At 45.0% G+C, this 20,188-nt stretch overlaps 1 protein-coding gene across 4 annotated transcripts; it reads left to right on the forward strand.

The window, feature by feature from the left end:
• The first annotated feature begins 6,246 nt into the window (after positions 1–6,246).
• On the forward strand, positions 6,247–20,125 carry MKS1 (Meckel syndrome, type 1). Of its 4 annotated transcripts, none has more exons than XM_025363389.1 (18): positions 6,247–6,384; positions 7,116–7,225; positions 9,142–9,212; positions 9,633–9,788; positions 11,042–11,139; positions 11,804–11,932; positions 12,320–12,424; positions 13,099–13,207; positions 13,759–13,815; positions 15,176–15,218; positions 15,473–15,538; positions 16,992–17,062; positions 17,400–17,469; positions 17,572–17,679; positions 18,355–18,488; positions 19,035–19,117; positions 19,203–19,300; positions 19,383–20,125. In XM_025363389.1, exons 1-18 carry the CDS (start codon positions 6,335–6,337, stop codon positions 19,472–19,474), a joined length of 1,650 nt encoding a protein of 549 aa, XP_025219174.1. In that variant the 5' UTR covers positions 6,247–6,334; the 3' UTR covers positions 19,475–20,125. The 4 variants fall into 4 exon arrangements, with proteins under 4 accessions (XP_025219174.1, XP_025219175.1, XP_025219173.1 ...); XM_025363388.1 differs by lacking the exon at positions 6,247–6,384 and adding an exon at positions 6,547–6,695; XM_025363390.1 differs by lacking the exons at positions 6,247–6,384; positions 11,042–11,139 and adding an exon at positions 6,541–6,695.
• Positions 20,126–20,188: the final 63 nt, after the last annotated feature.

The raw sequence follows: 20,188 nt of genomic DNA on the forward strand, positions 1-20,188 counted from the left end.
TTAGAACACTGCTATTGCCCCAAGTCTTGACACGTCACTGGAGACCTGAGCTAACCTATTGGACACTGTAGGGAAAACAGGGATGCCCAAGATAAAGCAATTAGTTATCAGAAGCTTAGTATGTTTCTTTGGAAAAGACATTTGAGATCTGGCTAGGATATACAAGTGACCTGCTTCAGAGGCTCAGTTCCTGGGTAATGCTGAACTGTTTTATTCTCCTACTGATTCTGGTAATGTCAACATGGTAGTCTCACTTGTTCTACCTGTTGACACACTGCCTGGAAGGGGCCTGGGAATAAGCAGGGATACTCATGATTTTAGTGCCCTAAGTTGGCCTAAGTTTAGCCCCACTCCCATCCAATGCTCCCTGGGGTCACCTCCCCAAAATGTACTTGTAGCAGATGCTGTTGGTGTCCTGTCAAGATCTTTACCAGCTGCTAAGTATGTTGACTGTTAACAGCACATACGCATACCCATATCAGGATTGTTCTTGGCTGATGGGAGTTACCTAGCCAAGAAGTGTCTAAGAGGTTTCATTTTGCTGCTTCTCTGGGAATCAATCAATTCTCCAAGGAGCCCTGATTCCTTTGTAGTGGAGAATGGTCTTTAGAAACCAAGGTCTGGGTACTAGGTACGCTCATTTCTATTGAGGAGTGACTGCTTCTGGGCTCTCTTAGTAGACAGAGCTAGAAGTTCCATGTGTGGATACTAACTCATGCATACACACACACACACACGTTTCTGACTCTGTCTTTTACATATATTTTTAAAATTTCGTTTTCTTTTTTTTTTTTTTTTTTGTGATGGAGTCTCGCTCTGTTGCCCAAGCTGGAGTGCAGTGGCACGATCTCGGCTCACTGTAACCTCCACCTCCTGAGTTCAAGTGATTCCTGTGCCTTAGCCTCCCGAGTAGCTGGGATTACAGGCATGTACCCCAAACCTGGCTAATTTTTGTATTTTTAGTAGAGATGAGGTTTCACGATGTTGGCCAGGCTGGTCTTGAACTCCTGACCTCAGGTGATCCACCTGCCTCAGCCTCCCAAAGTGGTGGGATTACAGGCATGAGCCACCATGCCTGGCCTATTTATTATTATTATTTTTATTTCTTAAAAAAAAAAACTCAACCAAGTGGTATTTATACATATATTTAAAAATATCCATGAATTTTTACGCTACCTCCAACTCTGATCCAGCATCGCAGGGTCCATTCTTGCCTTCACCCCTTTCCTTATTTATAACTTCCTTCTCAGACACAGAAATGGTACTCATTATCTACCACATATGTGCTTATTTGTTTAGTGCTAGTACGTACATAAGGTAGCTTTAGAATTGCTCACTCAACTCCTCCAAGGAACAAATTTACCCACTAGAGTACAGTGTTTGTGGACTGTACCTTTCTGTCTTCATCCTTCAACTTTCAGCCAAAATAGTTTTCCAAAGTTACTTAGGTTGGCTTTTTGCTTCCTCACTCCCTTCAGCATGGTTAGGTGAGTCATCTATAACAGAGTCATTTGTCATAGTCTGCATTCCATTTTAAGTACCCCTCACAACTGGTAAATAGCTTAAAATTTACATACAGTAAAATTCGCTCACTGATACGTACTTCTGTAGGTTTTTAACAAATGCAACAAGTTGTTTAGCATCACCACAGATATAGAACAGTCTCATCATCCCTAAAATTCCCTTACACTGCCCTTTATACTCAATCCCTATCCCCACACCCAATCCTTGGCAACCACTGATCTATTTTCCATCTCTATAATTTTTCCTTTTTAAAGAATGCCGTATCGAATATATTGTATAGTATATAGTCTTTTATGTCTGGTTTCTTTCACTGAGCATAATGATTTTGAGATTCATCCATGTGGTTTTATGTAGCAGTAGTTACTTTGTTTTTATTATGGAGTAGTATTTCATTGTATAAATATTATGCAAAGTATACAATTTATTTAAACATTTACACATTGATGGACATTTGGACTGTTTCCCATTTTTACTATTATAAGTTGTTATGCACATTTACATATGGGCCTTTTTGTGGACACATATTGTCATTTTTCTTGAGTAAATACTTAGGAGTGAGATTGTTGGATTATATGGTATGTAAATGTTTCACTTTATAAGAAATTTCCAGTTTCCCAAAGTGGCTGTACTATTTTGCATTCTGATAAGTAATTATGAGAGTTTCAGTTGCTCCACATCCTCACCAGCATTTAGTATGGTCTAACTTTTAAATTTTAGCCATTGTAATAGGTGTGCTGTGGTATCTTATTGTGTTTTTAATATGTAATGTTCTGATGATTAATGATATCAAGTATCTTTTCCTGCGTTAATGTCATTCATATATATTCTCCGGTAAATTGTTCAAATCTTTTGACCATTTAAAAAATAAGATTGTTTGTATTATTATTACTGAGGTGTAAGACTATATATTCCAGATATAAGTCCTTTATCAGATAGGTGTTTTGCAAATATTTTACAGTGTGTCTTGTCTTTTTATTTTCTTGACAGTGTCATTCGAAGAAAAGAAGTTTTGCATTTTGATGACAATTGATTTTTTCTTCTATAGTTTGTACATTTTGAGTCCTAAGAAAATATTCACCGAACTCAGGATCTCAACGATCTGTCCCTATGTTTCTGTCTAGAAGTTTTATTGTTGTAACTATTACTTTTTAGGTCTATGATCCATTTTGCTTCAATTAATTAAATTGTGTAGGGTAAGGAGTTGAATTTTGTTGATCTTTGTATTTGTTTTGCTTATGGATTTATTATTCCAGCATTATTTGTAGAAAATGCTGTCCTTTCTCCATTGAATTACCTTGGGACCTTTGCCAAAAATTGATAGGCTATCTATGTACAGATCTATTTTGGACTCTTTTGTTTTTTTCTTTGAGACAGTCTTGCTCTGTCACCAGGCTGGTGTGCAGTGGTGTGATCTCGGCTCACTGCAGCCTCCCGGGTTCAAGCAAGTCTCCTGCCTCAGCCTCCGGAGTAGATGGGATTACAGGTGCATGCTGCCACGCCCAGCTAATATTTGTATTTTTAGTAGAGACAGGGTTTCACCATGTTGGCAAGAATGGCCTCGATCTCCTAATCTCTTGATCTTTCCACCTCAGCCTCCCAAAGTGCTGGGATTACAGGCGTGAGCCACATCGCTCAGCCTATTTTGGACTCGTTACACTGTTCCATCAATCTATATGTCTGTGTTTATGACAATACCACATTGTAGTGGTTACTGTACTTTTATATTGTCTAGAAATCAGGTCATATAAGTTCTTTTTTCTTTTTCAAAATTCTTTTAACCATGTAACTCCTTTGGATTTCCATGTAGATGTTGAGTCAGCCTGTCAATTCTACCAAGAAACCTGGTGGGATTTTTACTGAGATTTAGATCACCTTGAGGATAATTATTTTAATGATATAGATTCTTCCAATCCATGGACATGTTATAGTACTCTACTTTATCCAGGTCTTCATCTTACCAATGTTTTGACATTTTAAGTGTACAAGGCTTGCACATGTTTTGTTAATTTTCTGTTTTGTTCTTTTTGATGTTACTGTAAGTGGTTGTGATTTTTAAAATTCAAGTACAAATGGTTTGTTTCTAGCATATAGAAATACCATTGGTTTTTGTATATTGACCTTGTATTCTGTAACCCTATTAGTTCTGCTGGCATTTTTGTAGATTCTTTAGGATTGTTTAGGTTCATATTGTATGTAGATAAACACAATTTTACTTCTTCCTTTTAAATTATGTTCACTGCAGCTTCAACCTCCTCAGCCCACGTGATCCTCCCACCTCAGCCTCCCAAGTAGCTGGCACCACAGGTATGCACCACCAAACCCGGCGAATTTTTTTATTTTTTATTTTTAGAGACAGGGTCTCCCTGTGTTGCCCCGGTGGGTCTAAACTCTTGGGTCTAAACTCCACTGTGCCTGGCCCAAGCCATTCTTGGTATCAGGGTACAAACTCCTTTGAGAATCTGATAAAAGCTATGAACTCTTTCTAGAAAAATCCCCCATTCAGAATTCTAGGGTAAGGATTCATAGACTTCTTGAATCCCACTCATGGACCTCAGTTTTAAGAATCCTGGTTCATGCAAATCAAGACCACAGTGTGATACCATCTCACACCAGTCAGAATGGCAATCACTAAAAAGTCAGGAAGATTGTGGTGAGGCTGTGGAGAAATAGGAACACTTTTACACTGTTGGTGGGAATATAAATTAGTTCAACCATTGTGGAAGACAGAGTGGGTATTCCTCAAGGATCTAGAACCAGAAATACCATTTGACCCAGCAATCCTATTACTGGGTATATACCCAAAGAAATACAAGTCATTCTACTATAAAGACACATGCACATGTATGTTTATTGGAGCACTAATTATAATATTAAATACATGGAACCAGCCCAAATGCCCATCAGTGATAGACTAGATAAAGAAAATGTGGTACATATATACCATGGAATACTATGCAGCCATGAAAAGGAATGAGATCATGTCCTTTTCAGGGACTTGGATGAAACTGGAAGCCATCATCCTCAGCAAACAAACACAGGAACAGAAAACCAAACACTGCATGTTTTCATTCATAAGTGGGAGTTGAACAATGAGAACACATGGACACAGGGAGGGGAACAACACACACTGGGGCCTGTCGCAGAGTGGGGAGCAAGGGGAGGGAGAGCATTAGGACAAATAACTAATGCATTCGGGGCTTAAAACCTAGGTGATGGGTTGATAGGTGCAGCAAACCACCATGGCACATGTATACCTATGTAACAAACCTGCACTTTCTGTAGATGTATTCTGGAACTTAAAAGTAAAAAAAAACAAAACAAAAAAAAAAAAAAACAACCATCCTGACACATGCTACAATATGGATTAGGTATCTAAAGTAGTCAAATTTCATAGAGAGAAAATGTAGAATGGTAGTTGCCAGGGGCTGGAAGAGGGGGATCAGGAGTTACTGTTTAACGGGAACAGAGTTTCAATTTTCAAAAATAAGAAAGTAGTGGTAATGGATGGTGATGATGGTTGCAAAACAACGTACTTAAGACCAATAAACTGAATATTTAAACATAAAAGGATCCTGATTCATAGAAATCAGTAAACAAAATATGAAAACTTAGTTTACCTATATAAAAATAATACTAATTATGGTTGCTTACTTGACAAATAGCTTATATCTCCATACCATGTGATATAGAAACTATTTTGCATATAATTATGTCAGATTAGCTTTGTTGTACATTGGATTTGGTTATCTAGAATCAAGCTCCACTTTATCAGCTGTTGTGCATGTGGCACAGATTGCCTACTCACAAAAGGAAACATTAGAGAGACCATTTCTTAGGAGCTAGAAAGATGCCTTTTTAAAAATCTGTTAAAATTATTATTTTCCAGGTTAGAAATGTGTGCATTTATAGAATAAATTAGTAGGTGAGAAGCCATGAGGCAAAGTGGAAGGTGGTTAGGCTTCAAAAGACAGAAGAACTTGGGCTGGAATCCTAGTACTTTCACCACTTCCAAGTTTAGCAAGTCCTTTAAACCCTGGCCTTCACGAACTTCACTCTTAAAGTGAACAAAAATACCTTCTTGAGAGGCTTCTACAAGGATTTGGGACAATGAAAACAAAGTGCTGAAGCTGTACTAGATCCTAAATAAATGGTGCTATTTATGGTGAGTTGGTGTTACACAACTAGTGGCTATGGCACCCAGAGCTTCCAATGCCAAATCATCAAACTGGCATGAGATTCCTGAGTTCAGGGGACAATTGCTTACTTTGTTGGAGGAGGACCAGATGTGAAAAAGCCTGATAAATGTTGACATTCCCAAGGCGCCAGGGCGCCAGACGTGAGGTTACAGCATGTCCTTCCTTTGCTAGTCCAACGAAGCATGACTTCTTAATGTCACTTTTTTGGCTTTTCAGGAAGCCCGTGCAGTATCTAAAGTGGTTTAATGATCCAAAACTAACACACACAAGGTAAGAACTAGTTCAATAATAACATCTTTTCCTTCCTTACTGTTGACTTCCTTGTTTTTTCTTTCTTTGTTCAGTGAATATCAACACAAAGACTAATAAATCTTCTGACACACTTTTTTGTCCTCCAAGAATGTATTTTCTTGTTTGGCTAAGGGCCATCACCTTCCCTGACTCCTTTGGGAATAATGGGTGCATTTCTTACAGTTACATCCACCGATTTTCAGGCCAAAGTTTTCATGCGTTCAGTGGAAGGCACTGTGGCATGGTGGAAAAGGTAGAGGGCGAAGACTCAGATCACCTGGTCTCCATCATCATTTCTGCATCTGGCTATATGAGGTGGGCTGATGGCTGTGCCAGTTTCCTCATTTGCACCGCGCACGAGGTCCTGCTTTGGGTGAGCTTTTCTCGCATACATGGTAAGCGGTGATTGGTAAGACCCCGGAGCCCTCTTGGGCGTTAGGCTTGGGCTGCACTTGCACTGGGTGGCCTACTGCGACTGTGGCGCCGTGACGGGAACGGCGGGTTGCGCGCGCAGCACCTCCGTCGCCTCCCGATCCAGAGTCTCTGTTGCCAGGAAAACAGAGCGGCGCGCTTTCCGGCGCAGTCGCGGCGCGTCGCAGCTGTCATGGCGGAGACCGTCTGGAGCACTGACACCGGGGAGGCAGTGTATCGCTCCCGGGACCCCGTGCGCAACTTGCGCCTCCGGTAGTCACACCGCCCCAGCCCCGAGGCCCCATGGTTTTATGTCCTTAGATCATTCCAACCTGAACTCGGTGTTCCGAGGCCCCCACTTCTGCTTACAATCCCGACCACTTCTTCTCCGGGCTCCCCACTTTCACTATCCGTACCCCCATCCACTCACAGCCTCCAAGAACCCCTTACAGACCCACCCAAGTCCATTCACGTCCTTGTTGCTCCCAGTGTCTCAGAGCCCTGTGTCCCTAGTACACCCTCTCACCCTCACTCTTCCCCATAGGACCGCGCACCCACCCACCTCCTCTCCGTTGTCTGCACCCAGCACACCTTGGCAACCCCACCTCCTCCGTTTTGTTTCCCCAATCCTTGCTTTGTGTTCATCTCCTGGTTGCGTGTCTGGTAACAAATATTTTGAGCTTTTCTTGACAGGGTTCACCTGCAAAGAATCACATCAAGCAACTTTCTTCATTATCAGCCTGCTGCCGAGCTCTGGAAGGACCTCATAGACTTGGCCACTTTTAGGCCTCAGCCAACTGCCAGTGGGTGTTATGGTGATGATGTGCCATCTACTACTAATTCTGATACTAATCAGAATTGTGGCCAAATGTAGTGAGATAACAAGTACTATACTTCTGATACGTTATAGATTTGCCTGGCAATCTACATTCTATTTGTGGCATTTTTAAAAGAGAAAACGTGTCCCAAACTCTAAATACACATATAAACACTTTAAAAAACAATTTTTAAACTGGGGACTGCTTGAAAAATATACATGTAATGTGCATATGAAGATCAACTATATTCTTGTGGTTTTCCTTATCTGGGGGTTTTCCTTATCTAGGAAACCGAAAGAATGAGGAGGAGAGGACAGAGTGGTTGTGTCAGGTCACTAGTCTGTCTGCCTTTATTGTTTCTCTTTCTGTTCAGAGCTGTTCCTGGGCAAGGGTGTGGGCTTGCAGGTTGTGAAACATGTGTCTCTGAAAAAGGCATACTCCGCCAGCCAAGGGTGTATTAGATTAGATTTGTTTTCTTTGTTTTTGTTTGTGTTTTGTTTTGAGACAGAATCTCATTCTGTTACTCAGGCTGGAGTGCAGTGGTATGATCATAGCTCACTGTAAACCTTGGTCTCCCAGGCTCAAGCCATCCTCCTGCCTCAGCCTCCCAAGTAGCTGGGACTACAGGCTCACACCATTACACTCGGCTGATTTTTTAAAAGTTTTAGTAGAGAAAAGGTCTTGCTATGTTGTCCAGGCTGGTCTCAAACTCCTGGGCCCAAGTGATCCTTCCACCTTAGCCTCCCAAAATGTTGAGATTACAGGCGCGAGTCACTGCGTCCAGCCAGATTTGGTTCTGTTAAAAAATCATTTATTTGCCTTCACTGTCCTCTCCTGACACTTGGCCTCCTAAATTTCAGTGTTTGTGATACTACATATATGGCTTTAGAAATAGTAAAGATAAAAATGCCAGGGTTATTTTCTAGCAAACGCAGACAGTTTGGACTGCGGAAGGGCTGGCTATTCAGCTTATATCTAAATTTCAGTTTCTTTTTTTTTTTTTTTTTTTTTTTTGAGACAGAGTCTCACTCTGTCGCCCAGGCTGGAGTGCAGTGGCCGGATCTCAGCTCACTGCAAGCTCTGCTTCCTGGGTCTACGCCATTCTCCTGCCTCAGCCTCCCGAGTAGCTGGGACTACAGGCGCCCGCCACCTTGCCTGGCTAGTTTTTTGTATTTTTTAGTAGAGACGGGGTTTCACTGTGTTAGCCAGGCTGGTCTCGATCTCCTGACCTCGTGATCTGCCCGTCTCAGCCTCCCAAAGTGCTGAGATTACAGGCTTGAGCCACCGCGCCCGGCCCCTAAATTTCAGTTTCTTATATCCAGTTAGATTAGATATTTCCTGGAGGAGGCTGGGCGCGGTGGCCCACACCTGTAATCCCAGCACTCTGGGCGGCCAGGGCAGGTGGATCACCTGAAGTCAGGAGTTCAAGATCAGCCTGGCTAACATGGCAAAACCCCATCTCTACTGAAAATACAAAAATTTGCCAGGTTGGTGGCGTGTGCCTGTAATCCCAGCTACTTGGGAAGCTGAGGCAGGAGAATCGTTAAACCCAGGAGACGGAGGTTGCAGTGAGCTGAAACAGTGCCACTGCACTCCAGCCTGGGTGACAGAGTGAGACTCCATCCACCCCACCCCCAAAAAAATTCCTGTAGGGTATTTTCTTTTACTCAAATTAGAGTAGTGATTAAGACTTCTTGGGTTCTAATCTTGGCTTCTACTCATACTAACTCTTATATACAGCCTCTCTAGCATTTCTCTAGGTTGAGTGCTTAATAAATTGCTGAATTCCAGCTGGTTTTTGTGGCAAATATAAGAATAGGAACTCTGGTTATAATCAACCACAGAGCAAGAAGTGGTGCTGGTTCAGCTCAAGCATTTGACTCACTCTGTTGTCTTTGGAGGTGGACACCGCCCAGAGGAAGACGAAGAGGAGGAGATTGTGATTGGGTGGCAGGAGAAGCTCTTTAGCCAGGTGAGCCAGTGTCTTTTGTCTGCTCTATCTGTTCCACCTGGTCTGCCTCCACATGACTGGTGATACATATTGCCAAAGTGATTTCCAGACAGGTTGTAACGGTTTATACTTCGCCCTGTTGTGTTTAAAGGGCAGTGTAACAGGGATTGCCACTACTCAGTTTTATGATTCTGGGTGAGGCACTTTTCATCTCTGGGCTATATGCCATCTGTAATCACAGATTTGGATTAGACTATCAGTCTGGTTCCTTTTAGGGCTAATGTTCTTGGTTCCCCTGCCATCCATTAATTTAGTGTTGGTTATGAAAACGTGTCAGATAGCATCAGCTCTGTAGAACTGATTTGATTAAATAGTTACAGAAGCAAAAGTTTGCTGTATTATAATGATGTACACATCTCTGTTTCCTTATGGTAACCTCAGTTTGAAGTAGATCTGTACCAAAATGAAGCAGCCTGTCAGAGTCCTTTGGATTATCAGTACCGTCAGGAGATCCTGAAGCTGGAGAATTCAGGTGGCAAGAAGAACCGACGAATCTTTACCTACACTGACTCTGATAGATACACCAATTTGGAGGAGGTATTGTTCTTTCCAGGGTCTCATAGCTTCCCTCTTTTCTTCCTCTAGCTTTTTTGCCTCACTGGATTCTTGTGTTATGTCAGAAGCCTAGTAAGGGGAGACAGGTAGCCTGTCTAGGAACCGCTGTGAGCTGCTGCTGCTGGCAGCCAGCCTGCAATAGAATGGGCACAGTCTACAGGTGGTGAGGCTGCTGCTCCCTTCTCTGCCTGCTGGAGGGCCTGGAGGAGCTGCCAGTTCTCTGATTATACACTTGCAGAGTGCATACTGGGAGAAGTAACCATTGGGCTTGACTTCCTCCATGCATCATGAAAAAAGACAGGTGGTGGAGTCTGGAACAATCTAGATAAAATTCATCAGGGGATTTGGCCCAAACTCTGAGTATATGGGTTTGAAGAAGAGTTCAGTATAGCTGTGGAAAATGACTTATGTCCTCAATTTGCCAATGACAAAAATACCCTTGTGACCTTGTTTTGCATTTTCTTCAATCACTGCATTTCAGTTGCTTCTCTCTTCTCAGTAAGATTTTAAACTCCTTGAGGGTACAGCCTATATTTTTTTATTTTTGTCTATGACTCTGTAGGTCTCTGCAAGGAACAGGTATTCAATAAATGTTTTTGAAAGATTGACATGCTTTCATTAGCAGAGCTGTGGATTGATAACATTAGCTGGTCATGGTGGCATGTACCTGTAGTCCTGGCTCCTTGGGAAGCTGAGGTGGGAGGATCACTTGAGCCCAGGAGTTGAAGGTTGCAGTGAGCTATGATAGCAGCACTGCACACTGCAGCCTGGGTGAGACACTGTCTCTTTAAAAAATAATATCAATTAAATTAACTTTGGGTTGTCTGTTTTGGAAAAGCAGATGAAAATACAGTTGGTGCTCAGTTACCATGTGAGGATTTCCCACAAAATACTTGTATCCCATTTGGCATTTTCTAACCACCTTGTTTAACTTCAACATCTATCAAGCAAACTAACCCAACGTTTTGTTGGTTTGTGCTCAGAGAATGCAGACTGATTTTAATATTAACATAAATAACTCATTTTTAAAATCCAAAGGCACACCACGATGTGGTAGAAATCTTCTTTGGGTTGTTTGGCCACTGCTTCCTCCGTTAGCATGTATAATTGTGAGGTGGCGGAACCTGCAGGGTTGAGGTCCTGGATGAGGTTTCAGAAGGAAGACTTCCCTTCAGGTACTTGGCCCCATGTGGCCCTGACCAGATGGCTTACGCAGGGCTACTTGCTTTTCCCAGCACTGTCAGAGAATGACCACTGCAGCCAGCGAGGTGCCTTCATTCTTGGTTGAGCGAATGGCAAACGTCAGGCGGCGCCGGCAGGACAGACGAGGGATGTGAGTGCGGGCATGGGATGGGGGGCAAGCTTTTATTTTTTATTTCCTAAAGTTGCGTAGTTTTGCATTTTTATCAGTGGTTATATATAGTATTCAAGTATTACTTTATGATTAATTTAAAAAATAAATATGCTCGGGTGCAATGGCTCACACCTGTAATCCCAGCACTTTGGGAGGCCGAGGCGGGTGGATCACCTGAGGTCGGGAGTTCAAGACCAGCCTGACCAACATGGAGAAACCCCATCTCTACTAAAAATACAAAACTAGCCAGGCGTGGTGGCGTGTGCCTGTAATCCCAGCTACTCGGGAGGCTGAGGCAGGAGAATCACTTGAACCCAGGAGGCGGAGGTTGCGGTGAGCCGAGATCGCGTCACTGCACTCCAGGCTGGGCAAAAAGAGCAAAACTCCATCTCAAAAAAAATAAATAAATAAAAATAAATAAAAATATAAAATGTCTTCCTCACTCTTCATGTGGACATTTTTCCAAAGTGCCTCAGAGAGAGGGAAGGGATGTCATTTCTGTTTGTCAAATATTTTGACTCTTAAAAAACAAAACAAAGCAATTTGTCCACCAGCTCAAACTTCCCATTCTGCCATGGCTCTCCACTGGGGCGTGCTCCATTGGGGTGTGCCAAGGAAGTGACCTTTTTGTGGTGTCTCCCAGGGAGGGCGGCATCCTCAAGTCACGCCTTGTCACCTGGGAGCCCTCAGAAGAGTTCGTCAGGAACAACCACGTCATTAACACCCCTCTTCAGACAATGCACATCATGGCAGATCTGGGGCCCTATAAAAAGTGAGTGGCGCTTCTCACTGCCAGCTTAGAGCCTCATCCTTTTCTCCTCTCACCAGCTCTCCCCTTCCTGTTATTATCATCCTGGGTTATAGGGGAGGGAGGGACTTTTTCTTCGTTTTGTTCTTAGTTGCGAGTGAAACTTCTCGCTGCCACCTCAGATCCTCATCCTCTTCTCCTCTCACCAGCTATCCCCTTCCTCTTATCATCCTGTATTAAAGAAGAGGGAGGACTTTTTCTTCCTTTTTTTCTTAGTTGTACATGGAAGAAAGTTTTACCATGACAGCTCTCCCTATAGCCTCTGTTCTCTCCCCTGAAGTGGGCTCAGTGTCTCTTCCTCTTTCCCTGGAGGACCATTGACCTCAACCTTGGTGTTTTCCTGATTTCTAGGCTTGGCTATAAGAAGTATGAACACGTCCTGTGTACTCTGAAGGTGGATAGCAATGGTGTGATCACAGTAAAGCCTGACTTCACGGGCCTCAAAGGACCCTACAGGTAAGGAGAGGAAGAAAGGGGTAGTGGAGACTGACATTCCTTCCCTTGGTTGCACTTCTTGTCCCTAGTCAACTAGACTGTCAGAAAGTCCTTCATCCGTTCTAACTTTTACATTCCCAGGCAATAGTTCGTATTCTGTTCCAAGTCATGGGCCTTAGGAAACCGGGAACTCCTTTCTCAGAAAATGTGCAACTGCACCAATTTGAAAGGGATCACTTCAGTGATACATTTAAGTGACAGTGATTCTCCGTGCTGCTGAATGTAGGACCTGACCAGAACCGAGTGGGGTGAACTCAGCCAGGCTTTTCCTGTGGGCTCACTGTTCCTCATCTCTGTATCTTGAAAATGACAGAAGTATAAATTAGAAATGATCTGGACCAACCTGTCCATTTTTCAGGTGAAAGAACTGGGTGGCAGGAATGTTGTGCCTTACGGTTTGACTATAACTTCAGGCCAGAAATGGGCCCAGAACCTATACTGTCTGAGTCTAGTCTGGTGCCCTCACTGCTTTATCCTTTTGTTTCTCTTTCCTGGTCATCAATACAGCCATTTTTATCATCATATACTTCAAGTGAGGTGTATGGCCCCTGATCGCTTTTCCCTGGGCTGGGAGCTATCCCCAGGCCCATCTCTCATTATTAGAGTCGCTCCTTTCTGTGGCTTTGACCTTACAGGATCGAGACGGAGGGAGAGAAGCAGGAGCTGTGGAAATATACGATCGACAATGTTTCCCCACTCGCACAGCCAGAGGAGGAGGAGCGGGAACGGCGTGTGTTCAAGGATGTGAGTGCGAGTTCATTCCAAGTATGGAAGGGATGAGCCTCAGTGCCTGGAGCTGCGACTGTTTCTGGACTTGATGTCAGCAGTTGCTTGGGAAAAGCCTTGCCCTTCATAGCGCCTTCTGACTTAGGCAGCATTGCTGACATATCAGAAGTTTTTGATCATATTATAATAATAACAATAACCATTTATTTGAGCATTTACCATGTTCTGTGCTAGGTACTTTGCATACCTTATTTCCTTTAGTCCTTACAACAACCCTTTGAGGTGAACACTTTTCTTATTACTACCTTATAAGTGGGGAAACCGAGATTGAGGAGCTAAGTAGTCTGCCCAAGGTTACATAGCTTGTAAGCGCGAGAGTCAGGATTCTGCCCCAGACCAGCTGACTCCAGGGCCTCTGCTTCACAGTAAAATGGCGGTGGGTCAGGTGCTTGTGCCTCCAGCTTTTGATGATCCTTCCCACTATTGCTTTTCTTCTTCTTCCCGTTCAGAACTGAACTTTGGTCTAGCTTGGGTTGCATCTTGAGTTTTGGTTTGGTTTGTTTCCTCAGCTTTATGGCCGGCACAAGGAGTATCTCAGCAGCCTCGTAGGCACTGACTTTGAGATGGTGAGTAGCTTGGCTTCCTGCAGCACTGTGAGCTGTGGTTAGCCGGAGCATTCTGACTGTGGATGAGTTACAGCACTTCTCTTAAAGGCCTCCAAGGTATACTCTACGGTGTGAAAAGGAAGTCAAAGAATAGCACATATAGTCCTTGTTATGTGTTTTGCAACATTGCATGTTGATAGAGAACTGTTAATGCCGAGAAAAAGGCCTGAAAGGCTACGCATATGCTGTGGGTGGCTTTTTTGGGGAGGGTGGGATTAGATGTGGTAGATGGGTAGTGGGTAGTGAGAGGGATATATCAGGGATTTTTGCTTTTTACTCCCTAAACTCAGATAGTTTTGAATTTTTATCAGTGGTAATGTATTTATGTATTACTTTATAATTAATTTAGAAAATAAATATAAGGATGAAAAATGTCTTCTTCACCTTTCATGTGGATATTTTTTCAAAATACCTCATAGAGAGGCAGGGGTGCCGTTTCTGTCTGTCACATATTTTGGCTCTTAAAAAATATAGGCCCGACGTGGTGGCTCATGACTATAATCCCAGCACTTTGTGAGACCAAGGTGGGAGGATCACTTGAGGCCAGGAGTTTGAGACCAGCCTGGGCAACATAGTGAGACCACATCCCTACAAAAATTAAAAAGAAAAAAAAATTAGCAAGGCGTGGTGATACATGCCTGTAGTCCCAGCTATGCATGATGCTGAGGCAGCAGGATTGCTTGAGCCCAGAAGTTTGAGTTTGCACTGAGCTATGATCACACCACTGCATTCCAGCCTGGACAACAGATCAAGACCCTGTCTGAAAAAAAAAAAGAAAGTGGTTTAGTTCAGCTATTCTGTCGTGCTGTTCTTTGTCTTTTCTCGTTCTAAGTGTTCCATCGCTAGACCTGGAAACAAGGATAGAATTACTGGTCTCCCTCTCTTTCTCTGAAAAATTAACCTTCACTGTTTCCATATTGCATAAGCAACAGATATGCAGTATTTAAAAGTTAGATAAGACAGATGCACAAATAATTAAAAAAGGAAACTCCCTGGTTTCTTGACCTCAGCTGTGTAAAGGGAACCGGGCATTCTGGCTTCCTATTGCACACCACAGGGCAGTTGCTGTTGCTTGGCTAATTTCCCATAGTGCATTGTCCTTACTGCCATTTAAATTATGTACTTTCCCCTTACATTATGTATCTTAGGAATGAAGGAAACAGATCTGTGGAGAAGTGTCAGGGTGGGGAGAAAGTGCAGTAGCGACACCCAGGGTCTGACCCCCAGTGTCAGGTTGTCTGCAGATTTGTAGATGGGGCTGGAGGAGAAGTGCCAATTCCCTTCAGGCCTGCTGATCCTTTCCCACTTCTCTTCACCTTAGACTGTCCCAGGTGCCCTCCGGCTCTTTGTAAATGGAGAGGTAGGTAAGTGTCTTGCTAGCATAGATCTCTTGATGCTAAGGCACGTGCCTGGATTTGCTGTGAATAGTCTCCTCCACCCTGGTAGAGGCCTTGTCTGCTGTACTTGGGAAACTCAGTGGTGAGTCTTTCCTGGAAATGCAGAGGGTTCCTGGCCCTCAAAAGACTTGCTCTCAGGGTGTGTTGGACCCTCAGGACTGGGTTGGGTGCTAAGGGTGGTAGGATAAAAAGCTAAAATAGCTTCCTGTTTTCTCTCTTAGTTTCAGCCCAAGGCTATGAGTATGACAATCTCTACGTCCACTTCTTTGTGGAATTGCCAACTACTCGTAAGTAATATTCTTAAGTCTCTCTTTTATACCCATTCAGACAGATGTAGAGGCATTTGGTCAGGCTTCCTTTCCCACTCCTCTGCTGAAACTGTTACTGTTCTTTTCAAGGTTGTAGATCACATCCACTTTGCCAAACCCAGTGGGAACTTTCCTGCTTTCACCTCGCTTGACCTTCCTGAAGCATTTGCCAGAGCCCACTGTGCTGCATGACACACTTCTCTGGCTTCTGGCTCCACATTCTCTCTCCTATCTCACTGGTGGCCCCTCACCTTCCTTGGGTAATGCCTTCTCTTCTGCTGATCTTACACCGTGAGGGTACCCATGGCTAAGCCAAGGCCTTCTGTTACTCTCTGTCTGCAGTCTTCCCGGGTGACCTCATCCATCCCGTGGCTTAAATACCGTCGATGTGTCTCAGACTCCCAGGTTTCTGCCTCCAGCCTTAACCTTTCCCCTGGACGCCAGACTCGTATCCAGTTACCTGTTTGTCATTTCTGTCTAACATGATCAAAGAGAACTCTGGATTCCTCCTCTTCCCTCAAACCTCTCCTCCCTGGTATTCCCCATCCTAACAGAATGGCAGTATCTGAGTTGCTGATGCCAAAAACCTAGGGGACATCCTTGATCCCTCACTTTCCCTAGCTCCCTATAGCCAGCCAATCTGTCAACAGTTCCTGTGCGTTCTGTCTTCAAAAGCTGTTGTGAACCTGTCTGTTCTCTCCAGCACCCTACACCAAGCCACCACCGTCTCTTGTCTAGGCCAATGCATTCAACTTCTGACTTATCCCCCTGCTTCCTGCCTTGCTCCCATTTGCAGTTCATTTGCCACAGACACCAAAGCCAAGTTGAGTTTTAAAAAATGTAAACAAATTATGTCCCTTTTCAGCTGAAAACCCCCAAGAGCTTCCCCTCCCACTTAGAATAAAATGTAAACTCAATACCCTGAATGAGCCTCTGCCTATCTCTTCCGTACAACATTTCAGTCATTCTTCCCAGCCAGGTTCATTCCCCCCTTAGAACCTTTTAAGGGCCATTTCCTTTGTCTGAAACCCTTTCTGCCATATCTTAGCATGGCTGGTTCTTTCTGAGTTTAGGTCTCAGCCTGTGTCGCTTCTGAAAGGCCTTCTCTTACCACCCGGTCTAAATGAGCCTCCCAGTCACTCAGTCCCTTCCCGTTTTGTTTGAATAGAGCACTCATCACTACCCAATAGTCTCTTGTTGGTTTGTTTTTTGTCTCCCTGCTTCCCCCAGAATGTCAGCTCCATGAGAGATGGGGATCTTTTCTATCTAGTTACCAAGATACCCCTAAGATATACTAGCACATAGCAGGCACTCAGTAAATGATAAATGAATGATAGATTGTGTGAATAAATGAATAAAGAAACTTTGTCTTTTTCTGAACGGCTTGCTTTCCTCCCAGGTGAGCTTACTATATTTGTTCTTTGGCTTTCAGACTGGTCAAGCCCAGCACTCCAGCAGCTCTCAGGAGTAACACAGACATGCACCACCAAGTCCCTAGGAGTGGTATGGAGAATGAGAGCGGGTGTCTGGAAGGGAATGAGATCTGCTCCTGGGATGGCATTTGAGGTTTTGTCAGGCCAAGTGCTGTGCACCCTGGGGAGGATTCTGAGTTGGGTGACTTGTATGTGGGTTCTGCAGGGCTACCTGGCCCGGAGGTCCTCTCTGCCTTTTTGAGCATGGCAGCAGCTTGTCTTTGGGTGTCCCTTTGCATCTCAGACTCCTATTTCCCACCTGGGTGATAATTTTTCTTTTTCCCTTGTGAAGATAACCTTGTCATTGGCCACAAGGAGAACAAATTCCAAGGGAGGGCTTGCCCACCCTATGACACTCCTTTTTATAGGACAAGGTGGCTCACTTCTCCTACCCATTCACGTTTGAAGCCTTCTTCCTCCATGAGGATGAATCTTCTGGTGAGTAGCTCAGCAGTTGATCCTGGGCCTTGGTTCCCCTCAAGCAGTGCTGTCTTGGTGAAGGCCCGCCTGTGACCTGGCCGCTTCTCTCGTTTCTCCCAGATGCACTCCCGGAGTGGCCTGTGCTCTACTGTGAGGTCCTCTCGCTGGACTTCTGGCAGAGGTACCGTGTGGAAGGCTATGGGGCTGTGGTGCTGCCTGCCACTCCAGGTAACTGCTTGTCCCCCCCCTTCTGTGGCTCACATGCCCTAGGCCCTACGAGCAAGACTAACACTCGAATGCTTCTGGTGAGGGGTGGGGATAGCTGGGAATTAGAAGCATTTGGCTTGAAAGAGTTCCTGTTCCTCTGAGGACTGTCTGCCCCACTCCACTAGAGACAATAGCGTGGCCTTGGCGCTGACTTCCTGACAGTCTTGCCATGTGCTTCGTGCTCCTTTGATTGGACTCAGGGTGAGAAGCTGTATGGCAAAATCGGCTCATAGCATGTGTGTATTGAATGAAGCAGCATTCAGTTTGGAATGAAAGCATCTGTCTTCTACTGTGTGCCAGGCATTGTGCCATACTTCTCACTTAATTCTCCCAGCCACTCTGTGAGGTGCAGGTGGTATTATTTCCATTTTACTAGATGAGGAGAATGAACTTCAGAGAGGTTAAGAAACCTGTCCTGGGGATGCAGGGAATAACTGGCAGAGCAGAAATTTGAATTTCTCCCTGATTGACTTCCAAACAGGTGCTATGGGTAACCATGATAACCTTCACCAGAGGCCAGGTCATCACCAGACCAGGTGTTTTAGCGAAGTCTAGGCCTGTGTCATTGCTGAGGAGTCAGTGAGGGGCCACATGCCCTTTCTGGACCCGGCCCCAGTCTCCTCTTCCCTTGCGCAGGCTCACACACCCTGACAGTCTCCACGTGGAGACCTGTGGAGCTTGGCATGGTGGCTGAGCTCAGGAGGTTTTTCATTGGCGGTTCTCTGGAACTGGAGGACCTCTCCTATGTGCGGATACCAGGATCCTTCAAGGTGACTTTTGTCTTTGGAGCGACTTCATGCTGGGAACTGATGGTCCTGTCCTTCTGTTCTGTAGGAGGTGGGATCTGGGTCAAGACCCCTTAGTTGTGCATTGCTTCAATATTAGCCGCTTCCTTCCTATGGCTTAAGCTGGAAGTCAGGACCACATTTTGAACCAGGTTCCAATATCTACACTGCTATCATAGGAGGTCTCTGGAAAACAGTATAGTTAGAGATTTCCCTTGGTCCCCATCAGAATAACGGGCTCTTTCTTTCCCCCGTCACTGAAGGCCTCAGTAATCAGATGTGGGAAGGATTCACAGTAAGCGTGTAAGACCGCTGCCTCTCAGATGAGGTTGGAATGTTCCCTGGTGTAGTTGGGGGAGCCCAGTAGCCCAGTATTAGCCTTGAGGTAATAGAGTCTGCGTGATGGAATAAGGTTTCCCCAACAGAACTGCGCTTCCTAAGAATGGGAATAAGAACAGAGGCGAGGCCAGCATACTGCGGGGGTGTCTAGAGACGGCAGAAACCTGATGCTCTCCCAATGGCATGCTGCAGGGGGAGCGCCTGAGCCGCTTTGGACTCCGCACAGAGACCACAGGCACCGTCACCTTCCGCTTACACTGTCTGCAGCAGTCCAGGTGAGGGACCTGGCCCTCTGCCTTGGGGCACCTTATCCCTGAGGGGTGGAGAACAGCCGTAACCATGTGGCTGGCCTCCCTGCAGGGCCTTCATGGAATCGAGCTCCCTTCGGAAAAGGATGCGGAGTGTGTTGGACCGTCTAGAAGGGTTCAGCCAGCAGAGTTCCATTCACAATGTGCTGGGTATGTCCCCTCCCCAAGCTGGCCACCCCGGGTCAGCATGGGCCTGTTTGGCAGCCAAATACCATATCTCCTTTCCTTACAGAGGCCTTCCGTCGAGCCCGGCGCCGCATGCAGGAGGCCCGGGAAAGCCTCCCGCAGGACCTAGTGAGCCCCCCTGGAACCCTGGTCTCCTAGCTCACAGCAGCCCTGGGCCACAGTGCAAGAGGACAAGATGGGGGATGTTTGAGGCCAGTGCTCTCCTGCCTCTTCGTCTGTCTGATTAGAGACCACGCTGGTCTGCTGGGAACCAGAAGAGCTGGGAAATTCCCAGCTGGCCCCTCTGCCTAGCCTTCTGCAGGGTCTTCTCCCTACCCTGGGGAAATAAAGCCAGAGACCCTGTGGCCCCGCCTTCATGTTTGCAGTCACTGTAAATGGGCATCACAGCAAGGCAGGCTTTTTGGTCTGAAGCTGTTTGGGGTGACCCCATAGTGAGTGTGGCCTTGACTCACTTTTCTGGCTTGTCTCACAGTAGCAGGGGGATGCAGGGATCTGCTGTTCTCCAGCCTTTAAAAATGGAGCCTTCCTTCTTGCAAGACCAAAGAAGGAAGGAAGGTGGACGGTGAGAGGGGTCTTAAATCCCCAGCCTGTGAGTCTCAGCCTCCTCTTTCCAGGGCAGCCTCATTCTACTGCTTGGGGCTTGCTGAGGTTGAGATATGAGTTATTTCTGAGTAGGTGAAGGTTGAAGGCAGTGCTGAGTCCTTTCTGCTAGCTGGTTGGTATCTTTTACTGTGTTCTTTTTGTTTTTTGGGTTTTTTAAATCCATAAACCCCTTTTATTTTGACTGATGTTCCGTTGGCTGTTTGTCTGCTCAGATTGCTGGTATGGCTTGGTATGGCTGGGGTGTTCTTC

Source organism: Theropithecus gelada, chromosome 16 (genome assembly GCF_003255815.1).
Source record: "Theropithecus gelada isolate Dixy chromosome 16, Tgel_1.0, whole genome shotgun sequence".
NCBI classification, from domain to species: domain Eukaryota; kingdom Metazoa; phylum Chordata; class Mammalia; order Primates; family Cercopithecidae; genus Theropithecus; species Theropithecus gelada.

Coding starts and splice junctions, on each gene's coding strand:
- MKS1 (XM_025363387.1), top strand. CDS start 6,616: ATGGCGGAGACCGTCTGGAGCACTGACACCGGGGAGGCAGTGTATCGC. Junction 9,789..11,041: donor GATACACCAATTTGGAGGAG/GTATTGTTCTTT, acceptor TGCTTTTCCCAG/CACTGTCAGAGAATGACCAC. Junction 12,425..13,098: donor GGCCTCAAAGGACCCTACAG/GTAAGGAGAGGA, acceptor TTGACCTTACAG/GATCGAGACGGAGGGAGAGA.